General features: G+C 40.3%; 1 protein-coding gene across 1 annotated transcript; it reads right to left on the bottom strand.

Moving 5' to 3' along the window:
- Positions 1-1,653: 1,653 nt before the first annotated feature.
- LOC119020688 (claudin-16-like) lies at positions 1,654-9,257 on the bottom strand. The gene is made up of 6 exons (XM_037100186.1): positions 9,152-9,257; positions 6,458-6,566; positions 5,990-6,125; positions 5,005-5,166; positions 4,701-4,765; positions 1,654-1,878 (listed from the first exon to the last, which is right to left on the bottom strand). Exons 2-6 carry the CDS (start codon positions 6,548-6,550, stop codon positions 1,654-1,656), a joined length of 681 nt encoding a protein of 226 aa, XP_036956081.1. The 5' UTR covers positions 6,551-6,566; positions 9,152-9,257.
- Positions 9,258-11,486: the final 2,229 nt, after the last annotated feature.

The following is an 11,486-nucleotide window of genomic DNA, read 5'->3' as shown; positions in this document are numbered from 1 at the left end:
AAAAAGAACAGTTTATTTATTATGTATGATAACATTATCCATCTACAGAGATTTCAATAAGAAAAACAAAAAAAGCTTCTTCATTTCACTAGTATGGAAACAAATACGTTTCCAATCAGAGCAGAGTATTTGTAGTAAACATCGAACACAAAACACGCAAGCATCAGTCTGTGGCTTTGGGCCAGTATGTGTGAACAGCACGTGTAGTTATATTGCTGAAATGTTACTAAGTTACAAATAAACATCCTGGTATTAAAATAATACTCACATAAAAGTGAAAAGTATTCTTCTCAAACACTACTCAGGGTATTAGTTAACTTTTTAACTGTTAATGTTTCTTGCGTTATCAATAGCAGGCATTTAATCACATCTTCAGTCTGAATTAAACTCCTGCTGTGTTCTGCTCAGCGGTCATGTTCACCTCTCCTAACCTTGGCCTGCTGCACAGTTTTGTGTTTTTTGTCCTTCAGGATTTGTATTAGCTCATTTGTGATCAGTTAGACTTATTGGCACAGAATTTTTTTTTATGTGACTAAATAGATTACATCTGAGTAAATACAATTAGTTACTTTCACTCCCGGTGAACAGGTGTTTACCCTGGAGTCACTTTAGGATTGGTTCTCTTCACGGCCAGCATGGAGATGAGGAATGATTTCAGCGATCAATACATTTCAGTGTTCATGTGAACATGTTAGTCTTGTATTTAAATGGAAGTGAAAAAATGTGAACCATCTCTTAGAGAAAATCACACAATCATAAAAACATTCAAAGATGTTGAATATGATAATTTGAATTAATTATTATTGATGCTTCGCCAGCAGCCAAAGCAGGCCATTAACCATTTTATTTTTATGTACAAATATGCTGCAGTAATAAATAATCTTTTTTTCATTTTGACCAAAGATGCAGATCATCCATTAGATTGTACACGGGGGTAAAGTCTGAGAAAAATGCACAGTGAAGACAGCAGCGATGGGAACAGAGTGCGGACGTGAAATCTCACATGCACCTGACATGTTCGGGTGCACCTACATTACCTATGACTATACGGTCTGTTTCACAATACTGATGGGCACCATTCACACCACTAAGACTGTCATGCAAAAACAACACATTTTCCACTATTCTTCCAACTGTATGAACACTATACAGAAGCATTTCAACTGTGATTCATAGCACATTGTTGACACTCACATCCAAATCAAAATAGCGTTTTCCTTCAGAGAAGGTATTCAGCAACAGACACACTTATACACTCACTTTTGCTTTGAGTGAATACAATACACATCACAGAGGTTAGCTGCATGATGAACCTGATGAACCGAAGCTTGCAGTAGAAACCAAGTCATTATATTAAACACAGGAATGTGTTTTCGCCCTTTCAGCAATCTAAATGATGCGCATTGTGGTCATTTAGGAATGTGTGACTGGAAACTCTCTCCTTTATTGCTAAGTTGTAAACATGATTACAACAGTGTAACATGTTTTCATATTGAAACTAGGTCAAATTGAGGAGGGAAAAAGGGGACACAACACTTTATGGAACAGTAGCACTCCAAAAACAAACGTTTACTACAGAAAAATTATTAAATCTAATATCTATATGTTATGGGAACACTAAGAGCACTGTTGGTGGAACGGGTTTAGTCATTATTAAATGTAAGTCTTGTAGTCTGAGGTGGGCTGCAGTGACATGGCGGGGTTGGTGTGCTCTGGCCGACTACGAGTGAGTGTCCGTCGCACCCCGATGGCATCACCGATGTCAGACGCACTCCTGACCGCCAGTGCAGCTGAGGTGAGCGAGCACAACACACTCCCCACCATCAGCCAGTAGGAGAGCCCAAACTCAAACGTTATTCCCGGCATCCCCAGAGTCACCTGTTATGAGTGGAAAAAGTTGCAGAAACAGTGAAGTAGGCACATTATTTCTCACTCTGAATAAGCTGTAAAGGCATGAAAACTTTCTAGCTGTGATTTTTCCTCCCTCTGCGTGTTATGATGTCACTCAGAGAGTGTAAAAAAAATGTATTCTGCACCTTTAAAAGAACACTTTTCCTTGATATCTGTTTTTTTTTTTTAATCCTTGTGAACACCATTAAACCTTTACTACAGGCATGCATCCTCTCTGAGAGTTCCACTGCCTGCTAGCTATATTAGTTAGCAGGGTGTCTAACGGGATTGCACTACTTTCAATTTATTTTAGCCTGACTTGGCAGGTTTGTCTCTGAGCTCGGCATCAAGCTCCAGTTTCTGCCTGACAGCAAAACACACTGCGTCTGACAAACAGCAGACACTGGAGCAGAGGACTGAGATATGTGGGAAAAGAAAACTCAAAACGCTTTTAGATTTATCTTAATTCAAGGCGGTGCATTTGTCACTTTCAAATAAAGTCAACCTTGAATCTCCAGTTAAGACTGTTTTCTTGAACTAAACATTCCTTAAACACGCATTACTTCATTTTTTGTCTCTTGAGGGCCAGCAGAAAATACCATAAACTCAACAGTAACATATTGTCGGCTTGTAAGGCTTATATAGCAAATATGTTTGCGGTTTGACACTATCAACACATAAAGCAGACAGAGCACAACATTAGCATGCTGCAGAATGCTCCACTAAGTTCCCAGCTAGCGTCCAACTCTGTCTGTTAGATGTTAGGTACTGAACAGGTAGTGTACAATGGGTTAATCAGAGCTTTTTCCCAGCTGCCTGCTGTGGCTTGAATCAGTACTAATGAGAGTGTTGAGAGTGAAACAAAAAAATGAAAGGCAGCAGGGGATTCTGGAGAAACATAGTTGATTGCAGAGTCTGGTTCCCAGTCCATAAAACTCTCGTGCTTTGGGTTGCAAATAAATAAGATACCAACTATCCACTGTCATTCTCCGGTATCAACTGCTGCACCTTTAAAGCTGCAGGGTGTAAAATCAAAACAGTGTGCTGAGAGACACTACAGTGCTTCTTTGAGATAAGAGGAGCTGGAGAGGCAGGTGATAATTCTCTGTGGGTTCTAAGAGACTCCTCATTTTACAGTACATAAAGCCATTGTATCCATGTGTACATAAATAAGGACATATTTATTAGATCAGCTTTAAAATCAACATGTTTGTTCAATGTTGTCGGCCTACCAGCTTACCTCTGAGGATACACTGTAGTTTGAAGAAAGTTATGAAACATAATGTGGTTTGGATTATTGGCAACATTAGCATCGGCAACTACACAGAAAAAAGTGTTACTATTTTTGGTTCTTTATTTTTTATTTTTACATTTCAAAACAAGTTGCCATCTACTTCAGTTGTTTAGAGTCCAGTATGTTTGATTTAGCGCTGCAACACTGTTTTGCTGTGAAGCTCCATAAATCTGGTGGGGGTAGAAGAGTGCAAAATTACAACATTAACTGTGCAAACATCTGCCTTAAGAAAACAACCAATGTAAGTTTTCTTTGTAACTTTACTAATGTAAAAAAACAAAACAAACAAACCCAAAAAACAACCTTAAATGTGTAAATGTCATCACATGTACCTTTGGCAGAGCAGCAAACATCTCAAATGTTTATATAACCCAGACAAAAAAGTGGATTGTGACAATCCTAGCATACTCAAGTACAACTGTGAAATAAAATAAAGTAATAATAATAATAACAATATCTACATTGGCCACCATTTATTGATTTTCAGTTCAGCTGCACTTCCCGTTCTCACTGAAGACAGCGCACCCAGTGAGGAGGAGGAGGAGCATTTAATGCAGTTTGCTCGACCAGAACTTCCTCTGAAAACAAGACGTCTGGCCTCATCGTCGAGCTCAAGCCCCCAGGACGAGGGCCAGGCCTCGTAGACAGGTTTTGTGGTGGCCAAGTTGTGTCATTACGTCATCGCCTGACACACCCAAACAACCTTTTGGCATAAGCTCACATTGTGAAAGAAGCATCGGTAGACAGAATTGTTTTTGAGCCTCACAACCCCCATGAAATGACTCGTTTGACTGTCAGAATTTAGGCCATTTGGTCGGATAACATTTGGAAAGTCTAGAAGAGCTGCATGAATAAATAACTGTAACTGTAATAACCGGAAATCACACGGCTCAGTCCTTGGCTGTCGTTGCATGTATTTAGCCATGTGATAGGCTATTAGACCTATCCATTGCCATTGAGTAGAAGTGTATTAGGCTTTTCATGGAAATGGAGATTAATTTGATCGCTGGCCAGGTTCAGGATTGTTACATCGCCCAGCACTACACGCCCAATTCATGAAAATACTAATACTTTTGAGCATTAAAGTTCACTTTTAGCATTACAACACACAAAAGAGTTTAAAATTCTAATCTAAGCTCAAAGGTCTACTTGCTTTCCACTTGACAGCTCTGATATGCTGTGGACTATTTTGTAAGACATGCATACATTTGAACAAAAGAACATTTAAATTTACTGTTAATTAATATGCCCATATGTTCTTGAGAGCATCTTGAGGGAAAATAAATGGGTTTTACAGTCATTGATCAGCAAATAACGCAGTACGAAATAAACAGGAGCTTCTGTTCTGTGTTTGTTGACACAATATTAGCCGAAGAATTCTGAAAGGGAGACAGTTTAGATTTGCTAAATGGTCTCATAAATGGAACGACAGAAATGAGTTTGGTATTGGCGTCAGGTTTTTGAGGGATTCAAATTACTCATATGAAATATAATCTTGTTGTCTGATGACACATACTTCCTGTTTGTATCTGGCGTAAGTGTCCACCCCATACCACAGCAGGCCAGTTGCACCACACACACCTGGGAGAGAGAGACACATTCACACACATTTTTATCCAATAAACAGACATGAGTCAGAAGTTTGACATTATAACTCTCATAAATAACAACAAAATGAAGTGTGTTGAAATGTGCTTGAACCAGAGAATGATATGAATCTTAAGTAGTCATCCTCTTTGCAGAGACCACAAACCAAACAAACTGCCTCTAACTGGATTTGATTAAGGTTGCTTTTCAGGGTGAGGCGCTGCAGTACAGACCTCCACACAGACAGAGGGCGCCAGAGATCTGTAGCAGCCTGCCCTGAGCCAGCAAACTGGGGATCAGCGTTGTGCACCTCAGGCCGGGTATCATGACCAGGATAGACAGCACAGACACAACGCACATCCCCACCACTGCTACTCTCATAGCCAACAAATCAGCTGTGGAAAGAGGAGACAAGAAAAAACATACAACACTGAGAGTATTTCTCTCTTTACCCACAGAACCCGAAACAGCAATGATATTTTAAAACACATTAAGCATGAGCATGAAGAATCAGTAGTAGATCTGATGGATCTGAGAGAGAAGTCACTCTAATGCGCAGTTCAGTAAAGCCAATCAGTGCACAGAAGGAGAAACGGAGAATGAAAGAGAAAGCCACTTGTGCTAGTCGCTGTAGTTCCTGTGATTTCATCTGTTTAATGGGGTTTGTTCCGTCCTTTTCTTTGTCGGTCAGTCATTTGAGACTGTCTGTCAGACACATTCTCGATTGATAGTAAGTGTGGTGACACAAAAAAATGCTTCTTAATCATAGCAACAGTTTGTAAATTAGCAGAGAAGTATTTCCACATTCTGTTTTCATTAATTAATTAAATAAAATGTGCTGTAGTTCCACCTTAACCAGTTTCGACATCAAAATGCTGCTTACACATTCATGTTCATCAGTAATGTATTCTAATATTGTATAATAATGCTGGGCCATTGTGCATAATAATAATAATAATAATAATAATAATAATAATAATAATAATAATAATAATAATAATAATAAATATTATTTTCATCTAATGAATTTGTTAGTCTTTGTGTTAAAAGAGCGACAATAATAGCAGGTTCCAGCCCCATTCTGGAGCGTGGGGCAGTGCTTTGAATCACAGATCACAGCACAGAATAAAGTAAGAGCAGCAGCAGTTATTGGACAGCTCTGCAGGCGTATTCGTGGGTGAGGAAGATAACACGATGGCAGTGGATGTGCTGTTGTACCTGGCAGATTCTCCATGTACGACACTGACACATCACACGTCCTCAGGCCCACCATGCTGTCGTGAACACACTCCCCCCACAGGCCTCGACAGCGGGAGCTCAGGGCTACTGAGGTCAGCTGATCTTTAGCTCCTTGCTGGACCATGAGACACGTTGAAATCGTGATTAAAGTCAGGAAAGACCATGTTTGTAAGTCAGTATTTTAACTGGTAAAATAAGGTATTCAATCTGAAAAAAAAAAATCTTGAACAACTGTGTCTCAAAAACACACATTTTACATGAGTGGTGGTCTGCCCTATGGTAATGACATGCTAAAGCTCAGAGTAAACCCACAGTGTCTCCATGCAGTCAGATAGACTACACAGTAGTGCAGCCTAGTGGTTAGTCCACACTCTTTTTACATGCAAGGATCAGCAGTGATGGCAGATGAGACGCTGAGTGTGTGTACGAGTGCAGACGTGATCCTACCCTCCAACAGTCCTTTCCAGCAGCAGCCATGAGCAGCAGCAGACTTGTCAGTGCTATCAGCAGCCCCGGGACCTCAGTCTGTCCTCTGCTCATTCTGGCCTCCAGTCAGCTGGTGGAAAAATGAACAACTTCCATCATAAAAAAAACAGTAACTTTGTAAATGTTGTAATTACAGCATGAAAGCATGAAAAACATATCCAAAACAATTAGAAATATCTGAGAGATTTTTCTGTTGAGGCCTGAGTTGGAAATAATTCTAAAATCCTATGGCCGTGTATATATTACATCAGGCTGTTAATATTGACGCATCTGTATATGAAGAGTATTTCAATGTTTACCTGGTTGTGGAGAAATATTCCTATTATTATTTTAAGTTTGACTTTTCTGTGGAGAGGTATATGAGAAGATTCCACTCTCATATGTATCTGTTAAAAATGACAGCCAATTATCTTAATTTAGCATATAGACTAAACTAGGAAACAGCTAGCTTGGCTCTGTCCAAAGGAATGTTTTACATGGATTTCCCAGTCAGTGTCGATGGTAAATGTAGTTAATTTAGGCAATAAATTCCCCAGTTTGTGGTGTCTTGACAGGGAAAGTCGGCATATTAAAGTTTTTCTGCTGGCACAGCCTCTCTCCATACCTGGATACATCGAATTCAATCTCCTCCACCCTCTAATATTTACCAAACCCGCCCAGCATGTGGAGGTAGGTGATTCAAATGTGTAGAAAAAAGCATCAGAAATAATTTGGCCATTATTCATTGCCAGCAAAGGACAAGAAGAGAAGAGATGAGATGAGATGAGAACATTTTAGTTTCCATTGTTACATACTACCTATATAATGATTTGAAAGTAGCAGGCTTTACAAGTGGACACAGCCCTGATAGTTGGTTCCATGCAATCGTTGAAGAAACACACTTTTTTGATATGGGCATAAGACCAGACAATGCGTCTTTTTTACTGTCAAATCAATAAAGATGCTTTGTAAATTTGAATCTTGCTTTCTGTTTTTTTCAGTTGTGTATTTTTTTTTAATGATGTCAAATTAAATGCTCAGGTCAGGCTCATTCATTTTTTTAGTCCAGCCAGTAGCCTACTGCTGTGTTGGATGACACTGCTCCTCTGCCCATTTACCACACCCCCTCCCAGAAAATAGTTCCAACATAGTTCACTGATGCCCCCAAGGCTACAGAAGCTGCTTCAGGTCTGATTTATGCTTCTGCTGATTCAGCTTTACTTGATTTATGAGGTGGGGGTATTGCATTTTCTGGCTTCTCCTCCACTGGTGAGCGGCGGTGCGAAGCAGTGGAGGGACAGGGGTTACAGGGATTGTGACCTGTAGTTTACCCCCCAAACACAATCCCCCAATCGGCTGTTTTAGTTCCTCCCGACCAGCCAGCTGCTGCTCTACTTGTATGCTCTTCTTGGATTGTACATCTCCTCTGGAGCATTTCTTTGCTGCCAGAGTGTCTCTGGGCGAGAGAGAGAGTGCATACACTGAATGTCTGAAGGACAGGCTGCCCCACAACATGCAGCCCGCTAGCAAACAGCAGTTTGCTGATTGTAAGGAATGACTTCAGCCCTCCCTGCAGTCACTCTGCCTGTCCGCTCCATCTGACCCAGAGACACAGAGCTGAAGGAGTCAGTGTGTTTAAAGGAGAAAGTACAACTGGCAATCCATTCACCACTGACAGCTACCAAGACACACCAGCACACATGTATAAATGCTCAGTACGGTGTAGGCCACTTGTGTCCATTACAGCGTCAGCTCTGTATTGAGCGGATGAATAAAAATAAAGAACAACTTTTTTACAATAGACTGATAAGTCACTACTATAAGGAATCTTAATTTTTTGTTAACTGGCATCCTCTGTGGACAAACGATGATGATGATGAAACTCAGTTTTATTGATAGGACTTCGAACCATTTGCAGTCCAGATAATAAGGCAATTTCCTTCATCACGCTGTGAGACACAGCACATCCTCAGCACTCTGCTATGAGAAATTTAATATTTTTTTGACTTATCCGAAAAGTCTGACTTGGTGACAGGCATTAAGAATCAATATTTTGATTATAAAAGGTGAGTCCTTTTGCTAATGATCTCATTTGCTTATGAAGGTCATATTAAAGGATCAGTATTAAATTGAGACAGTTTCATAAACAGTTAAAAGTGACTATTAGCCCGTTTAAGTGCATTTTTTGTTATGAGCTAAGGCACATGACATTTTTTATGGAAAATTTAAAAGAAAACTGTGGCTTTCAGATAAACATAGTGCAATGATATACACATTTGTTAACAGTTGCCCCTCACAAAAATCTACCAACTGAATCTGTACAGGCTCTTGACACTAAAAATATATGTTATGATGCACCAGAGAAGAGACTGTGGTCAAACAGAAATGAATAATGGAAATTTGGTCCGATAATATACAACTCTTCATTTATCCACATCTTCCATAATTTGAAGATGGTCACTGTACTTCTTATAAAACATGTCAAGGCAATGTTTTCAAAGAAGTTGCATTATCTTTTAATGAGCACACATTCTTCCACTGTTAAAATGATCTCCTTGTGAGGTGGAGCAGCCTTCCTCAAACTATATTGAAATAAAAGAATCACAGCAGTAATCTCGCAGCTGTCATGAAGGTAATGAACAGTGCTGTGGAACTACTGAAAAAAAAAACACTTACCTAGTTTTATTTTAGGTCTGGCACCAAGTGGCTCTGTTCATTTCCCAGAATGAGGAACGTGGGAGAAATCTGGTGCAAAAGCACAGCTTCAAAGTGTGTGTACGAGTGCGTGCCTTTGCCCTTGATCATTCCCAAATTAAGTGGTGTGGGCCTGTGTTAGCAGGGTTTGGCAAAGGGCTGAAATTAAGAGTCTAAACACATTAACCACGCATGACCTTCAAAACTGCACTATGACTTTCCATTTTGCTCTCCTCTCTGTTGTTCTTATGAGAACCTTCCCCCCCCACCCCCGTCTCAACTTTGACTTAAAAGAAAAAAAAGGTAGAAGAAAGGGACGAAAATCTGCCACAACTGAAGACATTTTCTGCCATTTAAATCTGCTCAGATGTGGCGAGGAGATACTTATGCTGAGGTGACAAGATAAAAGGCAAAACGTTTAAATGAGTCACAAGGAAGGAGGGAAGGTGTGAGACAAAGAGGCAGACGCAGGGACAGACACACAGAGAGAGACGAGCCATATTGAGACATTCAGGTGGATTATTGTGGAATGAGAGTGCCAGCAGGCTCGGAGCCAGCTGCCTGCGAGCTGCTGCTGACAGGCTGAAGAGGGCAGTGTTTGTCTTCCTACTGCACCACACCTCACTGGGAGCGTATGAGTTGCTTAGCAAGATTAAGGAAATGCTCTTATCCATAATTACTTTCAGTGATATACGGAATCCAGAAAGCTCTGTGCATATTAATATGGAGCATTAATAGGTTTCACAATAATTAAAAGTGAAAAAAAAAAGAAAGAAAATCTTTCAGAATTTACAAAGATTAGTTCAGGTCTTTATAAATAAATGTGCTTTAATAAAAATAGAGGGTTTCGGTTGTAAGCGTCTGCTGGGCTGGTCATTAGTAATGGAGATGAACAGTGACAAGTTAGTCTCTCTGACTGTGTGTGTGTGTGTGTGTGTGTGTATGTGTGTGTGTTCTTGAATATCAGTTGTATTGTGTGTTTTTATTTAACACTACATTATATTTTGTGTGTGTATGTGTTTGCATGGGCACATGTCCATGCTTGCGTGCATTATTTTGTTAACCTGTTTCCATGCATGACTGTTTCTGTGTGTGTCCCGCCTATATTTTCAGGTCTCGCTCCATCCCAATTACTCCACTGCATCTCCTAACTATTATGTCTTAAAGCCTCATAATCACCTATTGATTCCTCATGATCATTACCACAGTTAGGGGTTGTATATGAAGCCTCATCTGAATGGGAGGCTGCACGGGACCATCGCGCTCCTGCCTTTGATTCGAACAAGGTCAGCGGGATCGATCCCCTTTGATCGGAGACTTGCTAAGAGAAGCAACCACTTCCACCGGCACAGCCGGCAGAGCACACGGTCTCCAGCTTCTCCTCAGTCCAAACGCATGTGTGCAGCGAGTGTCACCTGGACCACACACTGAGAGAAATGTCCTCTCATTAAGCCTTATGGTTTTACTGTACATTATAATGTTTAAATATGCACAGTTTGTCATACATGTGGCCACCTGCAGAGTTTTTGCCTCAAATCCCCGTACGGTATACCCTTTTCCTGTTACTTTAAAGTTAGACTAAGAAGGTTTTTCCTCACATCACTTTGCAACAGACCCTTGCTCATTACCAATCAGGGTTGTACTTGTACTGTAGGTATGTATATTGTATAAATGTGTGTATTGTGTCTTTGCTAATGATATATTGAATACATGTAAACGTGCGCTTTCAGATGAGTTTACATTCTTGAAAAATACGAACATTCGGTTTTGACTCACCAGTGGCCGCAGACAGATCAGAATGCTACATCAGCCACCCTACACAGCATACTTCTTGCCGGCGATGGTGGCAGTAGCGGCTTTGTGCTCGGCAGGCAGCTCTGATTTTTCTTTGTGGCTAAAATAGTAGTCTATTTGTAAATTGTTACACAATCCAACACAGCTACGTAACAACTCAGCTGCCTTGACATGTTCAGTTTCTCCCCTGTTACTCTCCAGGTGCACTCGGCGGTGTTGCATTAGTGGCCAGTTACAAGTCAGAGACTGACCGCTAGAATCTCTTACCCCATACACCCAATCTACAAAACTACAATATGATGCTAATACTAATACAAACGTGTAATGTATTTCGGCATTAAAAACGTCTTAATCAAAAATGTACTCAAGTTATGCCAAGTGTTTACCGCAATGCTCAAACCAGAGAAATGTGTAATTGTATTCAAGGTAACAGTGCTTTTCATTTGCTTGTCTGTTGCCATGACGGCAGAGAGAGAGGGGAAGGGAGTTGGCGCGTGAGACTAAACGTAATGTTGATAAAACT

This window comes from Acanthopagrus latus, chromosome 6 (assembly GCF_904848185.1).
Source record: "Acanthopagrus latus isolate v.2019 chromosome 6, fAcaLat1.1, whole genome shotgun sequence".
Lineage (NCBI taxonomy): Eukaryota > Metazoa > Chordata > Actinopteri > Spariformes > Sparidae > Acanthopagrus > Acanthopagrus latus.
The sequence above is the reverse complement of the archived record's forward strand: the minus strand, read 5'-3'. Positions and strand labels throughout refer to the sequence as shown.

Bases quoted from the DNA above. Each gene is read 5' to 3' on its own strand.
- LOC119020688 (XM_037100186.1), bottom strand. From the start codon at position 6,550: ATGAGCAGAGGACAGACTGAGGTCCCGGGGCTGCTGATAGCACTGACA. The intron at 5,167-5,989 runs GTACAACAGCAC...CTCTTTCCACAG, and splicing joins GTACATGGAGAATCTGCCAG to CTGATTTGTTGGCTATGAGA. The intron at 1,879-4,700 runs GTATGTGTCATC...CACTCATAACAG, and splicing joins ACGCCAGATACAAACAGGAA to GTGACTCTGGGGATGCCGGG.